At 38.7% G+C, this 27,312-nt stretch overlaps 1 protein-coding gene across 2 annotated transcripts in view; it reads right to left on the reverse strand.

Annotated features, from left to right (window-relative positions):
• Positions 1-481: 481 nt before the first annotated feature.
• The window catches only part of LOC104901581 (dnaJ homolog subfamily C GRV2), a 34,386-nt gene continuing 7,555 nt past the window's right edge, over positions 482-27,312 (reverse strand). For both annotated transcript variants that reach the window (XM_010689171.4, XM_010689172.4), the window contains 16 exons: positions 24,951-27,182; positions 23,356-23,718; positions 23,014-23,154; positions 16,144-16,536; positions 15,444-15,938; positions 13,041-13,264; positions 12,596-12,940; positions 11,606-11,900; positions 7,962-8,417; positions 7,538-7,883; positions 7,121-7,464; positions 6,577-7,047; positions 6,016-6,140; positions 5,079-5,202; positions 1,573-1,641; positions 482-914 (listed from right to left, as the gene is read on the reverse strand). In XM_010689171.4, coding sequence (XP_010687473.2) covers positions 717-914; positions 1,573-1,641; positions 5,079-5,202; positions 6,016-6,140; positions 6,577-7,047; positions 7,121-7,464; positions 7,538-7,883; positions 7,962-8,417; positions 11,606-11,900; positions 12,596-12,940; positions 13,041-13,264; positions 15,444-15,938; positions 16,144-16,536; positions 23,014-23,154; positions 23,356-23,718; positions 24,951-27,182 — 6,621 coding nt within the window. In that variant the 3' untranslated portion in view covers positions 482-716. The remainder of the gene's footprint in view (positions 915-1,572; positions 1,642-5,078; positions 5,203-6,015; positions 6,141-6,576; positions 7,048-7,120; positions 7,465-7,537; positions 7,884-7,961; positions 8,418-11,605; positions 11,901-12,595; positions 12,941-13,040; positions 13,265-15,443; positions 15,939-16,143; positions 16,537-23,013; positions 23,155-23,355; positions 23,719-24,950; positions 27,183-27,312) is intronic.

Here is a 27,312-nt window from a genome sequence, read left to right on the forward strand (position 1 = left end):
TTGCAGCGCATTCCGTAAGCCAATAAAAGAAGCCACACCTATGTTTGAAAGACCAAAGCATTTTCAACTGCAGAAGCTTTTGCTTGAAGGACGATGCCTTTCAAACTTTAATTTGTTAACGGAATTGTATGAATTTCTGAAATTGGGTGCTCAAAATAATTACAGTACTGCCGTAGCTACCAGAAACATAGTTCAAGCAAGGTTTCTTAGAGAACCAATGCTCTCTATTAGGTAGTCTTTCTAGCACAAATTCTATCTAATGCCGGTATTATAACCCCCCTCGGGATCCCTCCCAAGTCCCAACAAAAAAAGGTTCAGAAACCACAATTACATTCAAAAATGTTTTGGATCATTCTAAGCGTTGGCGATGCTTTTGAAAATATTAAGTCCAACTTTTTTGAGAGAGAACATCACCGAAAAATCCAAAATAATTTTTTCTTCTCTGTCTCCAGCGTTGCCAACCTTCACAATTACCCTATCATGTTCCAACTAATTTTACTTTTCTATTGAGTAAACTTAAAAGAAGATACAATTTACAAAACTCAGTTGTCACCTATACAGATTCCTCTGATCTCAGCGTGAAATCACTCAAATCCGAACAAGATTGGGCCCACCAAAAATAAGAGGGAAACCATAAAACAAAAAGACTGTACAATAAGCTATACACACAAAAAAAAGGATCAGGAAAAATCACAGAACGTTTTTATTGTTTGTCATTATTGGTACAGGTCCTGCACTCCATTAGTTGCAGATGGAGGTGACCTTGCTATGGAAGGTTGTGACGGAGGTGCAGTTAGGGCATACGTCAGTCTTGAAGAATCGCTCTCAATTAGGCCAGCAACACCAGCAGCAGCAGATTGGGCATTAGAAGGAAGAAAGAGGTCATGCCTTTGATCTTTGTAAGCACTCCATACCTGCAAAAGGTAGTCATGCAGCAACTTTCAAGAACATCCCCTTAATAATATTGTATGTACATAGGTCAGACAGGCCACTGAAGTACCTTAAAATGGAAGAATTAGATATACGTATCACCTTCAGATGGTGCCAGCAATTACATTACTCGACTTATATATATATAGGGGCAAGATCACATGAGAATGCTCCTTACATGAGAAATGAGAATGAATCTCAACCACACGATTGGATTAGAGTTACAACACTTGTTCATTAGAGTTATACCCCTCCTAAAAATTTTGAGCCCAAAAAAAAAAAATTTTTTTGAATTATTTTTCTTATAATTTTTTTTGGAGTTACATCACTTATTCATAAGAATTATAGCGAGTAAATTTTTTTTCTCATTTCTCATGTGAGTATGCATTCTCATATGAACTCACTTCTATATATATATATATATATTGTGTGTGTGTGTGGAAAGGAGGGAGTCAGTATTTTATATACTACAAAAGCTTCATTGTTCCTACAAGTACTAATTCAAAAGCTTAGTTTCATCTGGCTTTATTTTTGTAGCTTTCAGCCCAATGTTTTCACTCTTCGGTGTAGTAACTGTGTGTCATGCAAACCCCCCTCCTCATCAGAAGAGAAAGATACCAAAAAAAAAAAAAGCAAACTTACATCAGAGGCATCTAATATCTCACGCACACTACTGCAGTGAGCTCCTTCTGTGGCAAATGCATGCAATACCTGGATCAGCAGCATAAAAGATAAAACATATGTTAGACAGTCATAACAAGTAGAATATGTGCCAAACATTGTGTAACAGAATTGGTGAAGTGAATTTGACCTCACTGGATCAAATTTAAAGCCGAAATTTTTCCCGCAATTAAAAGGTTCTCATTTATCCTATACAGGGAAGTGCTGCTAGGGGTAGTGTGAATATATATATTTTTTTGACGAGCAACCTGAACTCAGTCAGCTAAATCTCATGTCTGTTCCTTAAGCGAAAAAATGAAGCGAGCTTGAACAAGTTTTAGTGCTTGGTCAATAATAAAGCTTCAGTCAAACAAAAACCAAAAAAAAAAAAAACAAACAAAAGGTTGAAGTCTTCTATACAAGCATAAAGATCCTAATTTACGTCTCTTCATGAACACTTTTTTCGTTCAGAAACATGATTCATGAATGCCTTGTTAATTCATGTTCAAGAGCAAAAGGTCCATTTATGCTTAAACCTAGTTCAGTTGTTCATTAAAGTTATACTTCCATTGTTTCCAAAGTGCAACAGTTTGACTTTCATGCTTGCCAAGCACAACTTTGACCATTAATTTCTCTAATCATCTACTTATAAAAAATTATAAAAAGTTGATATTGCAAAAATATTCATTGAAACAAATCCAACAACATATTAAATGACAATTTCTGTTTTTATAAATCAGTAAAAGAAATTTGGTCAAAGAGAGGTGTGTGGAAGTGCAAAACTCAAAGTGTTGCACACTTGCACTTAACTTTTTCCTATGAATTCATTTTTAAATCACAGTAATTATTGGTACACTATGTATCTTTACTTGTATTGATACTGTAAAACTATCTATACAGAGAATACTTGAGTTTATTAAAGTCAAGCGTTAGAGAACTGTGAAAGCACAAAGCTCATCTTAATTGAAACATAAGCTACGCTCGATCACTCTAATTGCTAAAAGAACTGAGCCTAGATAAGGTTTTAGCTCAATTGAAAGCTAAAACTCGAACCTATAATCAATTCCGTTCGAGTCATATGAGCTTGATTATTAGCAGACTTTTAGTAGGCTCATAAACGCTTAGGTTGTGGTCTCCGTCACACTTTACATCTCCAGATTAGTTGTTTTAACCATAATAAAGTACCCAACCTCGTACCACTTCAGACACACAAGAGCACAGTACTGGAGTGCTTGACATATCTACATATCAGTGGATGAAAAGTTCCATGTAAAACATGCCCAGTACTGTCATGCAGCACAGTATGTCACAGTTGCTCATAGTCAAAACACACATGAATGAGTATGAATTCAGTCTGAACTACTGAATTATCCATGAATCCAATCCTGCTAAGTTCGCTTGAGGCCAATATTTAATCAGTCCAATCTTGCTAAGTTCACTTGACGCCAATATTTAATCCTATCTGATTAAAAATATAAAGTCTACCTATTACTTTGACACTAAAATCAAGCAATCTTCATTTCAAGAGAGAGCCCACATGTAGATTTGAATCCAGAGAAAGCCGCAACAGAGGTAGATAGGCATAATTGCATAGATGTCATGCTCTAAAACTAATAAAGTTCAAACATGTACCTGCGTAAATTTTATGAATTATGCAACTAAGACTTTTGATGTTATTTGACGTACAATAATTTCTATATGCCTATTATGGATTTGCACCCCATTTATGGGATCAGATCAATACGTTCTAAGAAAAAAGATTTGAATATTAATCTCATCGATCTCATTGTTTTCATTTATCAACTGAATTTTTAATTTTTTAACTCCTAGTTTGGATTTCAGCAATACTTCATAAAATATTAGTCCACAAGTACTCTGAACTTTGTAAAGTCCTATGTATTAGCTACTAATGATTGGATTTCATCCAAATAAAAGGTACTTTATACCTTGTTTTCATTAAATGGAGACACAATTATGAAAATAACACAGAAAAATCCTCATAAGTTCAAACACTAAGTTCAGACTTCAGAGCCATAAAATTATAGATAGATATAGGTATAATCAAAGTAGAAGAAGAAACCGCTATCTTACACTCCCATCATAATCCAATATTGATATCAGAATCAAATAACCTCCATTTCAAAGAGGTTGTCCAAATCCAACTTCCTTTGTGAAATTTGTAAATCTTCTACAGTACTTTTATAAAAAAAAAAAAAAAAAAAAAAAAAAAAAAAAAAGGCAAGTGAACTCCAAACAAATTCAAAATTTTGAAGAATACTTCTATGTCATGAACAAAAAAAGTCAATTAGGATGATGAAGGTTTTTCGGAGTTCAGTCTCTGTGAGGCTTCAAATTACTGTGAAGAGGGTGGAGCAAATATGCAGACTTTGCTGTGGCCACCGAGAAGTTTCCATCTGAAAGAAATGATGTCTTTAACTGCATGGAAGTGTGAAACAAAGTAGCTCTAACTAAGAGTAGGTCATGTAGGATAGCAAAGTGTAGGACATGACTCCACTGGCAAGCAAACTTGGGATGATATGACTCCACTGGCAAGCAAACTTGGGATGTGCTTATAGCAAAGTGTAAGACACTCTTTGCTCTGATTCATCAACAAATTTCTAAAATGGATAAGGATGAGCTGGCATTGGTTGGAAATGAATACAAGCACAAAGAAAGAAAAAAAAATTAACTCTTTGTTTTTATAAAGAAAAAAGGAGCTGAGAGCTGTCCATGATGTTGGAGAGTATATATTGATCTTCTGGTAACAGAGATATCTAATTTGTGAGGAGTGGCCATAACAGGAAATGACTCTGAAAACTGACATGAAGTCGGACCTCAGTTGCTATGAGAAAAATAGTTGCACAACATGTCTATAGTTATGGAGCTGACTTGTTTCTCAACTGGGATGTATGTCTTTATACTAGGCTCCTTTTAGTGAATATTGTTCAGTCTAGCACATCACTCAGGTATGGTTTGGGACCCAGGATGTGTTTACTTGAGATATAGTTCAAACAGGCCCTGCATGAGGAGCTCACCCCTCTCTGTCTCACTCACACAGATGCACACAACAGATGCAAGTATGCAGCATAACTTAACGTCACTGGAAGGCCATCTAGTCACTGGCGCATCAAGGCTCTACAAACTTGTCACTTTAAGAGTGCGAAACCCCACATCAACCCCCCCCCCCCCCCCCCCCTTCAACCCATTTTCTAAACACTTTTCTTTTTCATGAACTTTTCTTGAATAACCCTCAATACAAGTGAAGCTTTGCAAGCTATTGCTTTTGCAAAACTATGAATATGGTCTGCCAGTTAAGACGTGTCATTTATTTAAAGTAAAGCACACAACAGAAAGATGTGTGGTTCATGGTATATAATGAGAGAGGTCAACCAAAATCATGACCTGTTGGGAAACAGGGTGACATAGTTTTCGAGTTGAGCTCAAAAGAAATTATGCTTGTGATAAACAAACATAGAATAACTACAAACCTCAACAGCAAGCACGCGGCCAATTGATGCTTCAGATTCATTCCACTTCATTTGTGAGCAAAGACCATTCCTTCCACCAGCTCGCCAGTCAAGAAGACCAAGGAGAACTTCAACAAGACCAACCCTTAACAAACAAGAACGCACTGATAAGAATACTAATTGTACCTTATTTATCCAGGCAAAAATAAAATCAAAGGCCACAAGAAAAGTAAACAGTTCACTAAAAGGAGCGTTTAGTAACACATTTTACAATTGTTCTTTCTTTCCACAAAATTATATGAAAGCAGCTCAGAGACGTTGCACTTTTCCCACCTCTTAAGTTAGAAACGACTCATTCTTTATCTTTGTCAGCCATTTAAAAAGTTAAAACTTCCAAATTAAAACAGATTGATGTCATAACTTCTGTTCAGCAAGATAAACCATATTTGTTGCCTAAGGGAACAGGGACATGTGAGCAAGTTGTATAGTAAGCTGCTTCTAATAATCCACAAGAAACAAATCTTTTGGTACCCTATCAGCCTTTCCTGTCATCAAATAATCTTAAAATTGCTTAACAAAAAAATTGATCTAGATAAAAAGCAAGAAAAACTGATTATAAGGAAACCCAGTCAGGAAAAGAGAGAAATGACACATTGATGGCAAAAAGGAAATGTTTGGAATATCCAAAAGATGCTTTTGGGATTTGTTTTGCTTGTTTATTCGTCCTTTGTTATGGTTTAACACCTTCCCTTATCTTTCTATCATTTTTTTTGGGGGGGGGGGGGGGGTGCAGGGAGGGGAGGAGGGGGGTTAGAAATTGGATACCTAGGGTTAAAATGGCAATGGGTTAGGTTCAAGTTGGCATAAACAGGTTCAAAAGCAAAAGTCAAGCATCAGTCCATCATAAGACATTCACCATTTAACTGTTGCCCAAAAGCAGTTTACTTCAGAAACTTACTTTAGCCCTTGTGCCACAAGTGCATCACGAGCACGATTTCCGGCAACTACAACACGTTTGAGAGTCTCAAGGGCCAATATGCTTCCACCTTGCCATCCGATGGCTTTCATCAAAAGTGGGACCACCTGCAAAGATAAGAAGTGAAAAGATTGAGCACATGAACATATTTCAAGGCCTTGATTTTTTTTTTTTTTTTTTTTTTTTTTTTGGTAAGAGCTAATATTCACATAAACGTAAGTTCCCCTTCTTAATACAACTTTCAGCATGGATATAATAAAGTACATCAAGTATTAGAAGTGCGCATGTTGAAACATGTGCCACACTATAAGAAACAGTTTATGCAGACAATTCAGTGAAAGCGAATTCACAAGCATGATGGCATTGAAGAACAAATATTATATTTTTGCACATAATACAGTTTACCTCATTAAAGATAAAGAGAACAGACCATATCACAACATTAACATTGTTGCGTGTTTATCGTTAAGACGTTTTGGGGACGGGGGTCACGTTTTGGGGACGGGGGTCAAGCGGGAAGAGATGGCAATGTAACCAAGTTACCTGAGGAGTCCCTACACTAGTTGCAGCCATAGCTTCAGCACATGTCGTACTAGCTGCAAGCTGATGCAACACACGCAAACAACTAAGACGAATTCGTTCTCGTGGAGTTTGTTTATTAGGCTGTGATGAAGCATCTTCAGTATCGTAACTACCATCAGCGTCATAGCTTCCAGTTTTAACATCAATTGAAGCCATGGACTCTCTCCTTCCTTCATAAGCCATTGCAGCAACGAGCTTTGGCACATACCCAAGATATCCTACATGATCTGAAAGAGCAGGGTGTACCCGGAGCAGTGATACAAGTGCAGCGGAAAGAAGCAGAGGGAGTTCAGGATCAGCAGCTTGCGTATCATAATGTGTAGCCGCCACAGACGAAACATACTGGTCAAGGAGACCTTCTAAAAATCTTTTTGGGTTTCTAAGAGGGAACTTGGGATCCTTCAAGAATAGTCTCACATATATTCCTCCAACCTGTGTACAAAATATCAATGTCTTCACTAACAAAAGACTATACAAATTACATTATGTATGCAGGATTGCATACCTGTGGCTCATCTCTCATATCTTGCTGGCTCGATGCTTGTTCAGGTACATCCCAGTCAATAACTGGACCCTTCATCTGTTCTTTATACAAATCTGAAGCCATAGTAGCAATTTGCGCCGATAAGGAAGCTGCCATAGCTGGTGTCCAGACAAGTTCTGGTGTCTCTGTTGTTTGATCAAGGGCAGAAACCACAGCTTCACCTGGACCATCTCTGATTATTGATACCAGACCATCTGGAAAGAATCTTGCCAACGTTATAGCAACTCGAGGGCCATGCATGGGCTGGCCAACAAGCCTTCCTAATAAAGAGGCAGCTGCAGCTCTCTGCGGCAAGGGAATTTCTTCTGCACAAGATCAAGTCACTATAAAAAAATGCCACCTTAGAGCAAACTCTAATTCTAGTTAGTCCAATATTACCTTGCAATGGCAGCAGAAGTTCAAGAATGTAAACTACTCCACCATGCTTCGCAGCAGCCCAAGCGAGTTCCGATGTGCTTGCTAAGGCTGAAAGAACATGAAGAGCTCCTTCACGACAGCTTGGAGAAGAATGGAGCATTTGGAGTAGGAGAAGAAGACTGGATCCATCACCAACCATAGCTTCTAAACAGGGAGCATATGCAGTCAAGAGAGACAGCACATTCAAGCATAGTTGAGAAATGCCAGTATTGGATGCATCAGAAACAGAAAAACATTCGAACAGAGGCAACAGCCTTTCCTTGATGGAAAAAACGGAAGCCAAATTTGGATTACTAGTCAGCAGGTTCTGCAACACAAGTAATTTATTGTGAATACAATTAACTGCAGGCTCACACATTATTCTTATACACAAAAGTTGATTTACCTTAAGCGAAGTTAACACGGAGCGAAGATGTTTCAGCATACTTGAATCATCCTCCTGTGAGACCCTCTCATCAGAGACGACTACAGAATCATCAGTGCTTGTCTGCTGACCATATGATGGATCTTCCATTTCAGTTGCTGATTTAAATTTATCTGTGGAGATACTCAGATCTTCATTACTGGCAAGTAAAGAAGCTGCAGTGCTTTGCGCATGTACTAGAGAATATATATAATCCACTAGGGAAATACAGAAAGCTTCTGGTTCACTGATCTCAAAATCTGGTTGGTCATTATAGACCCTCAAGTAAACATTACCAACACAGAGCTCCTTGGATAGAGAAGTATATGAGAAGTCATGAGCATCTTTTAGATCATATGATCCATCAGGACCCTGTGATGTACGCTGGTCCTCAACAAACTTCAACAGTTCCGAACGTGTTGAAGAATTCCATATAACCTGTACATAAAAAAGTAGGACCTTTTAGAATCCACAAGCAAGTCACCATTATGTCAAGAACAACCGGGTGAGAAGAATATGATTTTTATCACGGCTATTCTCTAAAATCCCTTAGAACTCACTATTCTCTAGGGGAACGGCTCACTATTAATTCCGTGGTTTAAAGATTTGTTGATTAAGGCTCAAACTCAAAATATCACATGCAAAATTAGCTTTATGTTTAAAAGACATGTTCTGCAAATGAAAGGGTAAGTGAACATAAACCTCACCACCCCTAGGCTGAACATCTTGTTGGAGAAATTGGGCTTATGATATGGCTTAAATAAACTGAACATATGGTACATAGTTATGGCATTATAGAATTCATAAGTAAATAACTTTACACGATCTACTAATTAACAAATTTATTAATCAATAAAGATTAATTTTATGTGAAGTTAAAAGGTCGATGAAACTTAGTTAAATAGAGGTGAATAAATAGATATGTTGGTGGATATTGTTATTGTCTTCAATTGAGGTGAGAGAAAGAAAGACCATGATGCTTGAAGGGAGAACGAAGAAAGAAGAATAAAGAAGGAAAAGAAAACATTATTATACGTAGTGGACCCAATCTCAAGGAACAAAAACGAAGTCACTTGAGACAAACTGAAGGACCAATCTCAAGGAACAAAAACAAAGTCACTTGAGAGAAACTGAAGCAGATAGATCAGAAGTTTATAGAGGGTGTATGATATAACTTCGCACAGATACGTCAAATTTTTTTACTTGGAATTTGGATTTAAAATTGCTTTAATTGAGATAATAAGCATGTCAATATGTTTATAATCTTATAATTTGCAGTCTCTTTGTTCTTTTCCTCTTTCCTTTCTGGGGTAGATTTACTTCTTTCTTTCCTCTTTTACTATTCCTCTCATAATAACTACCCATGTGATCCTATCCGAATCAGATCCAAGTTTAATTATAGTGGAAGAAATAGAAAACATTTCCAAAGCCAATAGACAAGAAAATCATGTTTGAATTATTGAAGTGATAATGTTGGATTGTCATTGGACAAAAGTATAGTGAATAATGTTTAGTGAATAGCCAATAGCCAATAGAGATTTGTCTGCACGTCAACTTCTCTTTCCCATTGCCTTAAGAGATTTAATTGAGTACTTGAAAGTTAAACAATTTTGATTACGAAATATTCTTTCACAAAAAAAGAAATTTTTAACATGATTCAAAAATTTATTTTCTTGTCGTGATTCTTGAAAAACGATATAGTTTGATCGGCATACAGTTTTAGGAGCTTTTTGACTTCTTTATTTTCTTGTTGGTAGTTTTTTTTTGGTTACCCACCTGGTTCACCGGAGCTTGCTCCGATTACATCCGAGTTCGACCCGGGCCGGCGGGCCGCACACCTGGCTTTGGTGGGTGAATCTCCCAACAAGAGTTTCTGCATATGGTGAGGCTCGAACTCGAGACCCCCCTTAAGCGACATCAAGCTTCTTACCACTTGAGCCTAAAATTTTTGAAGTAAGAGTGTGGGTGATTGGTAGGGGACTATCTTTTTCTTAGTAGTTACTAGATGGTAGGGACTAAAATTTTTGAAGTAAGAGTGTGGGTGATATTTCTTTACTATTGTTGGGTTTCCCATGAAGAGAGGAATAATATTAAATTAGTGGAACCTGCCCTTTTAGGAAGAGTATCAATTAAATGTGGGACGAACGAAAATAGGAAGTGCATCGATTTATATGGGACGGAAGGAGTATCACAATTAGTCAATTAGATTAAGATATGGTTTGAGAAAGTTTTGTTGTTTCGAGAATGTCTTAAGTTCCTCGGTTCCTTCAGCAACGACGGGGGGTCGATGAAGAAGGTTGACGACTACATGAGAGGGATGTCTACAAAGCTTAGCGTATGCTTTATCATATTCAGTAGAATTCAGGTAATACTTTCAATTTCCAAAGCAACTCTCGAGACTTGTGGCAACAGCCAGAATGAGATACTATTTAACCATTGGCGAAGAGAAAAGGTAAGGGAATAACCATACATTAGAATGGATGAAGGGGTTTCCCCGAGACTTGTGCATATTTAGTGTAAACAGCTATATATTAGGTTAATACTAATAGATCATAACATCTTTTACTTCGACAATTGGTTCTGTACTCAACATTGCTGATGTTACATCGTTCGTGTGACTCGTCTCATGGTGGGAGGCATACCACTATAGTTTGCAAGTCGAATAGTTGTCAAGGCTACAGAGTATTAGTCAAGAGTGGCTGGGTGTACTATGTCTCAACTCTCAAGCTGCATATATTGTTGTGAATTTCAAGGAGAGGACACTGACTGCGTAATAATCACTTAGTTATACATGAGGTAGTGTTTTGATTCTAAGAAATAAAAGTTCTGAATCAATATTTCAATTAGGTTAGTAATTTATTTATTTTTTTAGATTTGGATTTTGTGTTTGATTCTCTTATTTTACTAAGTGAATGTCATGGTAATAAACTGGGTTAACTTGACCAAAGGCGGTCAGGAATATCCTTAGTTTTAAAAGGCGCAAGGCGAAGGTGCACGCATCTCGTAGGTGAGGCACACCTTTGAGGCCAAAATCTTTAAAAATCAATTATATAACATATTACTACTAAAACAACATAATAATTACACTAAAGATGCAAAGAAGGATATAGGACAGCATAGTTCATCACTAAACTACCGCAAAAGTTCAAAAGTACTAAGCACAAACTTAAATAAACCAAATAAAAGTAGAAAGAAAAACAAAAATAGTTTCTTATTATTCATTCTTATTCTATTTTATTTTTGGTACTAAATTTTTGGTAAAATAACTCAAATATAAGCATAAAAGAAACAATTTAGAAAAGAGGTTTAAAAGAATGGGTTGGAGAGAGAATCACGTGAGTACCAATTTATTATAAGGTGGGTACCCATTAACCACGTGAAATAAATGGAGAGGAAAAAAAGAAAAGAAAAAAAACTGGGATTGTCGAGACTTCTAGTAACATATTTATCATGAAAAATGTCGAGGATACTATGAAAGAAATCCGGAATGTATCAAGATAGAGCCATTCACAAGCCATGCAATGATATAGCGAGCAATCAATCACATCCAATTAACTTTTTCCTAATATAAAGAGAGCCGGTAGTAAGTCAGAGATGATATATCAAGGTAAGAAAAAGGTATTTACCTCTGGGGACTCCAAATTGGAATTTAATTTTGATAGCAGTTCTTTTGGGGATTGTTCCTTTAACATACTAGCCAGCTTAGGAGTCAGCAAAGCCTGAAGGGCAAGCACTGAAGCCTTGTTATATGGTGCTGGAATCCCATCTGTACACAGACCACTTAGCCTTGATAGAGCCTCAGATGCTCGAGCAGCATGTAAATTTTTAGCAATTTGAACACTAGCACCAACGCCATGTGTTTCAGTCATATCAGACTCCTCTGCTGTAGAATCATACTGAAGCAACAATGGCAAAAGGTACCTAAAAATCACGACGACTCAGTGATTCACTAATTACTCATCATGATAAAGTTGCACTACATTTGTAACAAAAAACTTCTATAAGCAAATGATTCAAATGTTGATTTATACTTCATGTCTAATCAGCTAATCTCAATAGGGCACAAGCACTAATTTAAACTTCAAAGGTAAACCCACATCTTATATCCCTGTTATCTCACGGCTCTTGTCAACCTGGTCTCTATCTTATATCTGCTGGTAGGCATCCCCCGACCCCCATACAACCAACCAGCCCTCCTCCCCTCAATCTGCCCCAACCCCTTAACCGTCATCGCTTCTTGCAAGGACCAAATTACAGCCATTGGCCCATTGCTCTCGTCAATAAAAGAAAATGTGGAAGCCGGATGGCCTGCTCAAGTATGAAAGATGGTTCCATTTGCAATTTGGGGGTGTGACTGAAAAGAGAAAAAAAAAATTGAGGATGTAGCCTCCCCACGTGATGCTATCACAGTAGAGTCGAGTTTAAGCTTCTCGGCGATTCTTGATGTTCTAGATATTGTACATAACTTGCTTTAGTTCAAGAGCACAATTTTTATGTCCTTCCCTCTCCTTCTGTAAGTGCATGACACCCACTTGTTGTCTTTATAACATTTATCTATCACTTTTAATCACTTTTTTTAAAAAAATAAAGGCAAATGTGCCAGTTCAATCACATACCATAGTACTCCTGCCTTTATCAGTGCATGTTGTAGCTCAGAGGATACAGAAAGATGAGCAATTGTCTGAAGTGCAGCATCAACGGCTCCAGGAGTCAGCTCAAGTTCAGTGCAATGTACAATGTCCTCAATCAGACCAGAAAGTTGAAGCATCTCAACCCTAGCAGTCTCAAATTGACTTAACACAGCATATGTCTGCATCACATTTGTGATAATAATTGCAGATGGTTCACTAGCTGGAGTAGTTGGCTGCACAACACACATGCACCGAGAGAGAAGCGTTGCAAGAAGTTGTATCCCTCCATCCCTCACAAGCTCTTCCCCATTTAAAGAGGAAGATGCACATCTACAAAGAGAAATGCAAAGACTTAATAAACACAAGCAACACATCAAATATAATACAAGTAATATACATAATTGTAACATGATGAAAAAAGCTGGTATACGTGAGCCAAGTAAGCTCCGAGGCCGCGACGAGAAGTGAAGCTCTATCAGATGAGAGAAAATTGTTATCATCCTTATCAACAGTGATTGCATTGAACAACATTGGATAGCCAGCATACTTAAAAGGCTCCAGAACACTTCCATATCGTCTGTATAAGATACACTGTCCCTTCAATAAAAGCAACACCCTCCATGCCTGAGGACCTTGCAAACCTTGCATAGAAGCCTACAAGAGTCACATCAGGTAAGGTGATCAAAATACTGCACGAGATAGCTCCATCCATTGTCATTATGAAAGCCATTAAAATTTATTAATTAATATGCAAACAAATGACCAAAGAGACAGGACGTCATCAGGCAGTATACAAGCACAGAGGAAGTGGATGTTTGCCCACAAGAGTACATAATAACAAGTCTTTGAAGATGATATACATGGCCAACTTTTAGATTCTTACCCATTGCTCCAGATTCAATGCCCTACCCCTTTATTACCATTACACATGGCAACAAAAAACCCCCGTGTCCAACTACAGTCTAAGAAGGTTAAGCAAAACCATGGCACCTGTAAATCACATTAATGTGTACTGAAGAAGCATATCACATGGGCAAATTCAAGATGGTCATAATTCCTCATTTGTGAAACACTGTATTACAAACAACACGGAATTATACAAGCAATCTCATCATTAGATTATTTCCATAATTCCATAACCTTCAGGTTTTCCCATCTCTTGGACAACTATGTCCTACTATCCTCCAAATCAAAATTGTTCTACCAATCTCTCCTTTGTATCAGACTCTATTATGTCCAACTGATACAATATCTTATTCTCGGGGCCAGACCTAGTGTTTCTGTCCTTATCAAAATATAAATAAAAAATAACTCTATTTATGTTTAGTTTGATGTTTTAGAGGGTGGCACAAGAATAGAGATTGAACCCAATCTTATGCCCTTTTCCGACTCACTCCAAATTACATGGCACATTATCAGTGGGATAATTTATAATTTTTGTCCCTTCTAACCCGTCTGTCTCTATTCCAATCCCAACCCTCATGCCATTCCATATTATTCTATTTGCAAGGCATGAGCTAATAACTGAATTCAAAAATGTCAGATAATTCCAATTGGAGATAAACAGAGGCCGCATAACTGCTGCCCTCATTCCTTTTTTTTTTTCTTTTATCTACATATAAAACAGAGGCCGCATAACCGCTGCCCTCATTCCTTTTTTTTTCTTTTATCTACATATAAAACAGAGTTTAAGAGTTGTTGGTAAAGGCTGTGTATTTTAAAAACAAGACCCATAAAGACTTTCACAAAGTAAAGAGAAAAAAAAATTACGTGTTTGTACCCAATGTGTAATAATCATCAGACTAAGTCGATAGGTGCAGACCAAGTTGTCTAGAGCTTTACAAGAAACAGGACTGGTACAAGTGATTCTAAACTGCCAAAAAGGGGAAGCTGTAGATGTTAACACTTTGGTAATCCAACACTTTATATATGGTAAGGCATTCTTCTGCAGCGTTTTCTATAAGTTTGAAGAAAATATTTCCAAACCCTGGTCTCATTGCCCTAGAATCAGGCAGTTCAACAAGTAATGTGTAGGATAAAATAAAGAATGAGATCAAGGTCAAAAATGTCAGATAATTCAAAAATGCACTAATAACTTGTATAGATAAAATTAGTGCAACTCTCTCAATTACAACTCATAACAATTCCAGAGGCTAACGACTCTCCCAGAGACCAGATACAAAGCATAATTTCAAATAGATCCCACGATCTCTCGTTTTATTTATATAGCCTTGCCACATTTCTCTATTTCTAACAAACTATATAACTTTTGTCCGCTATATTTCAGTGGTATAATCCTATTTACTGATATCATGTAACTAATTCAGTTATGTGTGCTTCCCACTCTGTACTCCTTTCTTCCTCTTTCTAGAATAAGTGAGCAGCCCGGTGGTCTGAGTGGGTTCCCTGCAATAAGCTAGTGAAGAGCTACATCCGACTATCCATAGTCATGGATGGTTGAAGAAGATCTAGATTTTCAGGGAAATAGATCAGAAGGAGAGTCAGTTTAGCATTCCGCTTCTTAAATGTATTATAAATTAGGCATTTCAGACCTCTCTCATCACCACGCACCAATTAACAGTTAAACAGATTACAGTGAAAAATATTATACATATTTCAAACTACAAGAATGATACTCGCAGCAAAAAAAATCCTTTAGTCACAAACCCTAAAAAAATAAATATCCAAGCATCAGATTCAAGCCAAACTGTTGGAGAGCTGAACGTCAATAAACAAGCAGAAGAAAATGAAGGGCAGTATCTTTACCATATATGTAATGTTTATAGCCACAGGCCCACAAGTAGATCAAACAAGAGATAAATTCAAGACCTACCTGCAAACGTTCATAAGCTTTCTGAACCGCGAGAAATTTTTCCCTCCCTTCAGGATTCTTGTCAGGATGATATCTGATTGCCAATTTCCTATACTGTCGTTTCAGTTTTTCTTCATCGACATTCTCAATTTGCTTGGACAAGCTACCATTCTCCTCTAAATTTTCAGGAAAACGAGTCTTAGGAGAATTCTCAGCTGATATATCCTCAAAACTTATCTCCAATATCTTGCAAGCTTCTTCTTCAGAAAGATCCATGGGCTTCCGTGTCAACTCCTCACGCCACATTGCCAATAATGACTGTAGAAACTCAACATGTTCAACAATAGGCCAATTTGGAAATCGGATCTCATCACACAAATTCCTGAGGTAATAACGATGGCACCACATTTCATCTCTTAGTTCTGGATAAGTAACTGGTGGCATAGGAGCATAATCATAGAGCGCATGACAATGCTGGGACAACTTCTGAGGAAAGTCACCAAGATGCTGCAACACCTGTAATAAGTCTAAGAGCTTTAGGTAGACAACAGTACTAAAAAGCAACAATATAACATTTCTGTATGCACTCACATAAATCCATCTTCGAGTAACCCCAAGAGACTTTCTTTTTTTTTTTACAGGAACTCCAACAGACTTTTTACAGGTTTATCCCCGAAACATTAAAAGGAACATGTAGAAAACAAAAACATGACCATGATACCTGTCGAATAAGATTTTCAGCCCTCATTTTGTGAGTCCAAATAATCTCAGGAGTATCAGAATCAGAGACCATAGCTGCAGAAAACGCTGCTGGTCCCGAGCGCTCCAATACATAAAGCAATGATTCTGGGAGGAGACCACCCAAAACACTACGTTTTGCCAATGGCAAAGAGGAAGAAACAGCTGCCTCTTCCCCGCCATGAAATGCTTGGTAGACATGTGTCACATGGAAGAGTTGTGCTATTGAAAAAAGATTAGACCCAGGGTATGCAAGGGCAAAATAAAATGCCCCTGTGCTATATAGGCGTATCATAGCCTTTGGATTTCTTGCAACAATTGCCTTCAGTAAGGCAGCAACAGCCTCCACAATATTTGGTTCTCCCGAAAGCATAGCCTATTATACCAACACAGAGAAACATACATACTATGTATTCAGTCAGTAAAGTCTCAGTATCTGCAGAAATTAACAGGAATCATACTAGCATTTATTGTAATGCAAATAAAGCAGGACACATAATATTCAAACTTCAAGTACAGATAATCACTGCTCAACAAAAAAATGGACCTTTATGCACAATGTTTCACCTAATTGAGTTCAAAACCCTGAATTCTAAACATACTACCCAAAACTCTCAGCATAGAGGCTACCAAGCCAAATGTATATGTGGTTTCCACTTTCCAGGATAGTAACAATCAATGTTGTAGGCAGAACAAACAGGGTACACTAGATAATAAAGGTCCTGAAGCCTGTGCAAACAGCACTCAGAAAAGGATCATGCTTAGACAAGCAATGCATACATGTTCATAAACACAAATAATGCCTTATATAAAATAATATCATATAATCTATAATTCCATATCGATATTGTTTGGGAGAAAATAAGCCTCTTTAAAGGGAACCACTCACTCAAGCACCCCATACCAAGATCCTTATGTTTTAGGCATAGGGGTATGACCTTAACGGTATTAGGCAAAAAGCTCCAAAGCCCCATGGAGGAGGGGAAGCCAAATGTTGAGGAACCTTGGGTTAGGCAACATGGGTTGAAATTACCAAGGGTTAGGTAACTACCATCATGAATGACGCCTTAGTAGGCAACATGGGTGAAAATCACCATAAGTCGGTATTTACCCAATAGTTAACCAGTGGCCCTTAAGGTGCATCATGGGAGGAAGTTATCATGAGTGGATAACTAACCAACAATCACCAGAATAAAGAAAAGTTGATCATAGTAAAAAGAAGCGTTGATAGTGAGCGGTTAAGACACCCCACATATGGCTCCCATATCTTCTTGAAATGAACTGACATCATTAGGGCAGATTAGAGAAGAAGATAAAGAAGTAAAATGGACTTGAATGATATGTTTCTGGAAAACAGTAAAATAGAGATAGTGTTCACAAGCTTTCGAGAGGCTTGCTCTCTCCCAAAAGAACTCTTAAAAGTTCACCCACACTATTACTCAATATTCAACATCATTTCTCTCTCCCTAATCTATTCTATTTATAGAGATACTTCCTCCCTACCTCACTAACTTATTCTTCAAGCAACTATTAAAACTAACTAATTATTTAATACCAAAAGTGCCCCTCTCCCTAGGCTAGTCTATTACATTACCAGGCTAGGCAATAGTCGTTACCATAATCTTCAGAATACTGTTTGCATTGTAGTTTAATCTCCTCTTTGTCGAGAGTGGACTTTAGCAGCTTCTGTGGCTTCCCCATGGCAGAAACATCCGACAGTATATCCAATGGAAGGGTCTGGTTATGAGCACAGTGGGTGGGTGGAAAATCAGCGTTCGATTCTCGGCCTTGGTAGCATTCGTCAATGTACTCACCAACAAAGTCAGAACGCTGCTGCCACAAATGCTCAAAATCTGATTTGTTGAATGTTGCATGTAGAAGGTTTTGAGTGCGATGGGAGTAGAGAATACAAAAGGTCCTTTGGTATAATTTTTGAAGAAGTGAAGAAATGAATTGAGGTGTGGAAGAAAGGGTCCGAAAAATAGGTTGGTCACTTGGTGGAGTTGTGGGGTTAAGGGTAGAAAGTATGGGTTGAAAGGATCATAGGAGTTAGTATGATCAAACTTGCAGATGGGTGGTTTTACTAGATTAGGAATTGGACTCTTGACATTGGATGGGTTTAAAGAAAATTGGGTTGGAATTTAGATGGGCTTGTGAAAGATTAGTGGAGAAAATAAAAGTTGAGTTTGATTCTAGAGAAGTGGGCTTAATATTAGAAAGCCCACCCCCACAGTTGGCCTTATGAGTTGAAAAACAAGGGGGTTTTAAATGGTGGGGACCAACTTCAAAGCATTCCTGATTAGTTGAAGTAGAGTTGGCTTTTAGGAGGATTGCAATAAGGCACGTGCCTTTCCCCATTTTTTTGACATATTTTATAGCTTTGACCGAATCAGTGAAACCAGGAACGCGGGACGTACGGCCGAATCGCGTCCTGAGTCGTTCGTACCGAATCGCGGAACGAACGCGACCCAAATCGCTGCGGTTCGCGTCTCAGTACGGTGGTCATGGCGTTTCCTTTTTCTTCTTCAAGGGTCGACACTAGAGGACCGAGAGAGAGAGGAAAGAAAAGAAGATGAAAAATCACAGATCTAGGGTTGATTCGAAAACCTAGATCTGGAAATTGAAGAGGAAAATGCTTATACTAGGATAAATTACCATGGGGCTTTGGTTCTAGCAAGAATTCCGAGCCAGATGGTGTTGTCAGATCCCCGAATCTCCGGCAGCGGCGGTCGGCAGCGGCGGTCGGCAGCGGCGGTCGGCAGTTGGCTTTCTCTCATTCTTTCCCTAGCCTCCGACATTTCCTTTCTCTGTCTTCCTCTCCTTTTTTTTTCATTTAATGGGTCTCCAGTCAGTTTTTTCTAATTACGTGGGTGTGCCCCTCCCCCTTCTCTTTATTTTTTTTTCTTTTTGACTTTTTCTTAAAGTTTTACCAAGTAGGGTTTTAAAGAAAGCATTAAAGTGGGCTAGGTATAGTTGGGCCTTTAAAAAAAACTGTCATAACTCATAACACCAAACGTTCTCGATTCACTCAAGGTAGCGTTTCCCGTTTCCGTTTCCGTCCCGCGTTTCGTATCGAATTTCGTTCCTTGTATCATTGGACCGAATACCCTTACCTCCCCTTTCTAGATCTTTTTCCATCGTCAAGCTTGTGCAGTACTCTATAACTCTTAAACTTACTCTACAACTCTTAAAGCATATTCCACAATTCCTTGCTTTTGTCACCTTGGAGGAAAATTACCAGTTTGCCCTTACTATCATCATAATCTGAAATTGGCTTCTTCCCGAAGCCATATGTAAAGCTTTTCCCATACGCCTCTCTTTCAACATCACTTTCTGGCTCCTTCTGGAATGTTCCACCGACGAGCCACCTTGTTTTTCCACCACCAGTCCTACCTCCGGCGAGAGTACCTGGACCACCTTCGGATCCCGCGCCACCGGCACCACCTCGCTCAAATCTTCTAATAGTTGCTTCACTATGAGACCCACCACTAAATCTATCATCTCCACCCATGATTGGCCAAAAGCTAGCTCAAGAGGAGGAGAGCCCATTGTCCTATATAAACTACACACCAACCTCCCATACGGTCGAAGTGGGATCCTTTCTCGGGGATCATTCCATAACATTCGTCCCTCCATAAGGACCACCGTCCTCGTTGGTCACGACCACATTGGTTACGGCCGGCTGGTTCCAGGCAACCACTCCGAGGTTGGCTCTGATACCATTTGTTATAGGACAATAGGAATGCACTTCCCAAAGTTGTCTTATATAAACCACACACCAGCCTCCCATACGATAAATGTGGGATCCTTTCCCTCGGATCAGTCTATAACAAGTTATTATCGCTAATTTCTCCTATAAAGTATGAGATGTGGAGCTCTAAGAGGTTGTGACATCCACTGCCCGGTAAATAGGGACATAGCCTAATGGAAATTCACGCTAATGGGTGCCTATAGTAGTGGGGTTGTAACCTCTAGGCTATTCACAAGTGGGTGTGTTACACTAGTGGATGTCTCTTGCACCTGTTGATTATAAGGTGTTCATCGACAAGTTGAGTTGTGGCCTTCATTCATTAAGCGATTAAACTATGATATTAAGGGAGGAGGGAAATTGGGAAACTACCCCACATCTATCATGGGCTTAGTGATAATAACCACCATTCAGTAACATCAAAATGCATGTTCTCCTATATTAAATAAGTATGGCTGCTAGTTTGTGTTTGGACCAATTTGTGGGTGGTTTTATCCTCCTTTCTCTAGCTGAAAATTCTAAACATATGGGCATGATGTCCTAAATACTACCAAGCATATAATCCCTTAGTGGGGTGCTCATGGCTTGGCACATGCAGACTATGATGCACGAGTATGGCGGAGAAGTGTCGTCTCACATCAACCATGGATAAGACGGGGAAGGTATTGGAATGGCCAGATTCTTCGAAGGGATATGTTATGGACGGAAGATAACTCTCAAGGGCGTCCTTATAGAGCAAAAAATTGACATATTTAATTCAAAAAGAAGTCAACTTTTTACGAGGTCAGAAGAATGGGAGAAAGAGTAGTAGCAACAGTAGCAGATATACAATTGAAGAAGAGAAGGAGTAAGGTATCTCAGTAGCCTTACACTAATACAAGAAAGAAGAAGAGAGAAAATAATTTTTACTTAATCTCTGCCTTGTTGCACGTGGTATTATTTTACCTATATGACCTTTATTGGTCACGTTTGTCCAACTACTTGACTTCTGAGAGCTATTTTTCTTTTATGTTATAATCTGACACTCTTTTATGTTCTTGGCCTATAATGCACGGTATTACAGGCGTGTACTCCCTCCGTTTTTATTTAATTGCTACATTTTCCATATACGGGTGTTTCTTTTTAATTGCTACATTGTTTAACCTTTCCTTATTTGGGGTACTTGGCCCACCATAAAGTATTAATATTATATTTGTTTTTCTCTTTTTCTACCCAAAAGTACTTATTTTTCACTTTTTCCCATTATTTTACTTTTTCCGTCTCTGTACCAGTTTACATTCCCATCCCCGTGCTACTTTGCCAGCGGGGAAAGTGTGTAGTTATGGGTGTTATGCCTAGTTGGCTGGTTGTAGCAGCACCTCTCTATCCCATAAATAGGATTTCTGATTGGTTGTAAACTTATGTAAGCTAAGGATGAGAGTCCTGATGAATGGAATTAAATGATATTGCTTGTGTGAATTAGCTTCTTGTTGCTGCTCATCTTGTTTATCTTCTTCCTCTTGTCCCATAAACTGCTATGCTGGTATAAGATTGGCTTAGAGGTCATCATATGCTACTTCGTGAGCCCACTTCCGAGAGTAGACGCATAAGCTTTGATCTTAATCTTGAGGCAGAGAAAAATGACCCATCCTTGGCAACTGTATGGAGCCACTAAGAATTTAAATCCAAACGGAGCATGTACAATCACATTACTGTTCTGTATACAGCTATGACTATTACTTACTATCCTAGCCTTTAGAGTTATGATACATCAAGACAATACACATAAGTTCAAAGTTGATAATATATGTTCATCTAAACAGTAGAATTGTTAAGATGACACAATTAGTTTTAAGAACCAACATTTATGTGTTTAGATATTGGAGAAGTATGCCTTTTAAACAAGGGTATCTTAATAACAAACAACTAATCCTTCTACTTTCAGGGTTTTGGAAAGAATTAAACAGTGTGCTAAAAAGTTTTCATGAAGTTCGAACTTACCCTTGTGAGTTCAACTGTAGAGTTTCTTTTGAGACTTCAACTTACCTGCCAGCGTTTTTGCATTTTATGCCGTGAGGCCCGTGACGAGCACTGGTGATGTACTTCCTAGGTCCTTCGTCTCCAGCTATTTATCACTTTTCCTATTTTATGCTGTCCCGTAAACAGTCAACTAATACAAAATGGTATCTTATAACTATAATTGCAGTATCGCACTACCAAATATTCTCTCTTAAATATTGCGAGAAAAGTGCAATCTTTTGCAAAGATTGTTGCAGTAGGAGTGGCTGCTTCTCAGCTTTATCGTGTTTTAAATCTTGAACAGTGTAAGCCAGTCAAAACGTACAGAGTTCAAAAGAATGAATAAACAGGGTGGTTAAAGCCATAAGTTTTATAATAGGTCAGCAGAGAAAGAAAGTTTACACCTTTCAGAAGAGTTAAAGCAACACACAGAAACACTATTCGGGAAGCAACACGGGCATGAAGGGTTGTTTTGCACCCATTCTGTCATTAACAAACAAGTCAGATAACTGTACCGAAGATTCAATTATCACTCATTCGGTCATTCCGTATCTTAGAAACCAAACCTTCATTGCTTCACTTATGGTGATGAATTAAGGAGGGGTCACAAAGGAGAGATATTCTATATACATGTATTGCATGACTCAAGCACAACTTATCTTACAAACTAAGAATTTACCCCCCTTCACATATGTGCTCTGTCAACTACGTCACTATGGTTTGTTGACAGATCAGTTATGAATCAAAATAAAGATCGTTAAAACTTAACTTCAAACAACCATAGCTGACGCATGGTGGTCTACACCCAAGTAAAAGAAGCCTTTGTACAATAGGTAATGCAGGAAGCAACCACATGATTTTGAAGCCATTCATCAAATATAATATCCAGCAATGATTCAAAATGTGTCATTTACATTCAAATTCTACATCATTAGCATCTCAAACCTCTTATCGTTATAGATCCCATACCATGCATTCTTGATGTAAATAAAGCGTCCAGTCATTCAAAGAGGAAAACAGTGATACCACAATAGAATTATCCAACAGATACCAAAAGCGATAGAGGTCACTCAAATAAGCTAGGGACCTAAACAGATCAAGCGATACCTGAGCAATATGTGGAAGACAACGTGGGCTGGATAAGATACGCTTCACTCTAGGCGTTGGGGTGACTACCTCACCAGCATCATCTAGATCTGACCGGGCGGCAACCATGCTATGCAAAATGGACAATGCAGCCTCCCCCACCTGATAACCATACAATAAAATGGTAAACGACATAAGTGATCAACTCCAGAAAATCACACACACACAAAAGGATTAAAATCATAATTTAGAAAAAACAGGTGATCCAAGGCGCAAAGGGTCTTTCACAAAAGCAAAGCAATCATAAGACTCAGAATTCAAATGAAAGGTTCACCAGACAAATTGCACCCAAAATACACCTACCTGTGTAGGGGTGAGAACTGGAACTCGAATAGCCAGCGCCCACCGAAGCTCACGAATATCACGCAATTTTTTCCAATCTGTCATTCCTAACGCCCGACACCTTGTGGTCCAGTCGATTGCATTCTTTGACCACAACCTTCTAATAGCATCCTTCTCCATTGGCCCAACTTGGACCCCGTCCTTGTCAATGAGCATCCATTCCTTCAAGGGCTCCATAAAAGCACTTGCAGCAATAAGATTAGATTGCAAAGGAATGGCAGTTCTTTCAGAAGCTTCATGGACCGCTGTTAGTAAATCTACACCTAATACACAGCCTCCAACCAAGACACAAGCCTCGATATTTGACAAAGCCTTCATCAACACCTAAATAAAAATACATTTAAACTTATTATACTATCATCACCTTTCCATATGAAAAGCAAATATATAGTTATTAAAGAAGTGCCAAGATTATCAATCATGCAGAGCATCACATCATCATGGGAAAGAAAAACCACCCATTAAACAAAAAAAGAAGAATTTGAAGCTTGACCCAGTAATTCTTGAGTGATTATTCCCAGAAATTCCTTGGGTTTGTTTCCTCCCAGATAACACAGTTTTATAGGAAGTAAAGATGATGCTTTCACTTGAATTTCAAAAGCCCATATAAGTATTAATCCAGCTTTACCAACTATATTTAGATAGACAAAGATGCATCATAGGAGTTAGTCCATGCACTAATTGGGTCCAAATGAAGCAACTAGGGATAAATTTGGCATGACACAAATCACTAAGAGTGCCAATGATGTACAATCACAGTCTTTTATATTTCCAACAGACTCCAATATAATGCAGCTTGATGGAGAGTTGACAGAGAGCTTAGTTATAGAACATAAACAAAAAGATCAAGGAAAGTGTTGTATATCAATAGAATCCATGCATTATAATTCCCTTCAATCCTAGCAAGATGGAGTTCACATACTGCAAATAGAATATTTTTACTGAATAAATATATCAAGAGATAATTACAACATGAACATTCAAAAATGAAACAAACATGCATATCCCACATTTTTCTGATATTCTAAAAGATGATCAAAGGCCCTAAAATCATAACAGTGAATTTCTTTGTCTTCCCAAAGAGGTCGTCACAAAGAGAAATAAACAAAATGTCACACAAGGCTATAAAACCAATGAAAAATTGATGGATCCACATGTTCTTTTTGTAAAGCACACATGTAGCCCATAAGACAACGAAAACTATAAGCAGATAGTTTAATCATCCCAGTGATCCCCACAGCTTGAAATAATAACTGGAAGCATAAATGAAGAGAAAACATGTACTAAGAATAGAAGAAAAGGCCAAAAGGACTACTAACAGATAATTAAAAATTCAATCATCCCCAAATCTGTAATAAATTTACACAGAATTAATTGTCATGAAATGAACTACGAACCATACTCTCCAGGAAAGAGTTTCTTTACCATAATCGATTGCTATTTTATATGTGCATACATCTCGATGCATACATATCAAGAAAAGGTTAGAAAAAAAAAATAAAACAAGCAACCCAAAAGTAGCAGACACAAAACAGAAACATTTAAAGTACAAGTACCTTTAGCAAAAGAAGCAAACGATGCCTCAAGGTTCTATCATCAGTCCTATCTAGGAGCACAGTAACATGCGCAGTACCCTCAAAAGGTCCAACAGTGAGGCAATGCTGTTCATAGACAATTGCCATAGCCCGTGCACACAGCTCTCTTACAGAAGAGCCGCCTCCACCACCAAAACCATCTAGCCTTCCCATATCACACCAATCATCAGATTTACCGAGTTCATCAGGAATGGCACCATCCACTGTAAGCCCGATATCAGCATCACATAGAAACCTATGGTATAGTGCTCTAAAAAAAGCAACCGGATCACGAAGTGGAAAGTCTTGTGCTCTGCCACTATTTCCACTCTCGAGAAGCAAACGAAGATAGTATTGACCCACACAAACTTCTTTAGACAAGCTAGGATATCTTACAGAAAACTCAGAATAGTTCCATGATATTTGAGGCACATTATTTGGCCCAGTCACATTCTCTGTGGCTGAACCTCCTGGAAAAATATCGTCAGTACGCTCTTTCTCTACATCAAGATTATGAACCTCTGCCTGTAAAGCCTCCCTCAGCTCTTGTCGAGTACGTTCATTCCAAATAAGATCTGCACGATTATGATCAAGGCTGAATTCTCGCCAAAACTCAGGCCAGTTAAGCAACAATCTTCCCGATCCTACAGGTGTATTCTCCACAACAACCTGAGCAGGAGCAGGAACTCCAGAATTCTGGACCCCGCCCATATTTACATCAGAATCAGCTGAATTCATACCGACTGTATCTAAAGCCTCATTACCGGCTAATTGACCATCAGATGGAACAGAAACCCCTGAATGATCATGTTGTGAAGCAGACGGGGGTATATCAGCATTCGAGTTCTCTACTGCATTAACAGTAGAAGGGTGCACTACAGCGTTCATTTCCGGTGAAGGTCTCTGATCAAGGCCGTTATACACACCTGTCTGCTTTTCAAAATCACCAATATCATTGGTATTTGCAGATGGCAAGGGATGCTCCTCAGTTATTGCGGATTTCATAGTCCGGCGCTTCCTTTGCTGAAGTAATCGTCTCTGTCTTCTACTGATTGATGTGCTTAATGGATCAGTAGAATCATGTGAATCTTCAACTTCCTCACAACGTGTATGTAGATACGCAACAAGCCCTGGTGGCAGGACTCTAGACAATAAGTCAAGAGCTGGTTGGTAAGAGTCAGCCCAGAGAGCCACAAGCTGTCGACTAACTTCTCGCCGCTCACCTGCAGGTAGAAAAAAAGCATGCAACAAATGCCTCAACAAAGCACCGTCACGCAAAGCTGCATCACGCATCGACTCTGCAGCAATGGCATCTTCCTCTGCTATTGTGCGCATGATGACTGCAACAGTTTCTCTCACACTTTCGGCAGGATGAGCAAATAAGGCAAAAAGGCGACGACGTAAGCCAGCAACTTGCCGTAGTAGTTCCACAAATACCGTATACTGTGTAGTTTCTCCATGGGGCTCGCATATCATAGCTTCCCAAACCTCGACTACCGCCATGGATAGTAATGGTGAAACTGACATAGGTTTCAATCTGTTGACAAGGACAAATGCATAACTGTGATGGGCAAACAGGACAGACTTTGTATGCATAACAGTTGCATGCCACTCCCCTTTTGTGTCGGTCAATGCAATTGTATCACCAGGACCACCACCAATCAACAAAGCAACAAGGGTCGCCGCTTCAGCAGCTACACCTTCAGATCCATTTCTAAGCAGGCCCATTATTCTTCCAACAGCAGCAGGAAAAGAAATAACATGAGAAGCAGCACTTTTGGAGGCCAGCAATCTACGTAGACATGACACAAATCCAGTAATTGTTGCAGCTGCCTTAGGAGAAGGTGCAGGCAAGGGTGGGGACTCTGGTGGAAGATTTGGTGTGGCAGGCAGCATCGTTATTAAGGCCATCAATGTCACTTCTGGTACGTCAATGTTTGGAGGCACTCCACTATATGGAATACATGCATTAAATTCCCTAATTCTGCGCCATAATTTAGCTCTTGAACCAGGAATAGAACCCCCTTCAGCAACGGCATCTTTGGAAGCAGCTGCAAGGTGTTTCAAATGCATAGATGCGCTTTCAATATCAACAACACGATGAAAAATGCTGGAAGGATGTTGCAAATTCAGAAGATGAACTCTCCCACACGGCGGATCAATACGATGACCAGGCATAGTTAATCGTGGTAGAACAGGTATCGCACACTGGACCTGGACACATCCAGACAAACTCTCCTTACCAAAACTAAATAGAAAACAATTCCTTCAAAGTATATCAATCTAGTAATAGTAACTTTTAGATCATTAGTGCGAGCAATTGTAATCAAGAAAGAACACATCT

The sequence above is a fragment of the Beta vulgaris genome, chromosome 8 (genome assembly GCF_026745355.1).
Source record: "Beta vulgaris subsp. vulgaris cultivar EL10 chromosome 8, EL10.2, whole genome shotgun sequence".
Classification (NCBI taxonomy): Eukaryota; Viridiplantae; Streptophyta; class Magnoliopsida; order Caryophyllales; family Amaranthaceae; genus Beta; species Beta vulgaris.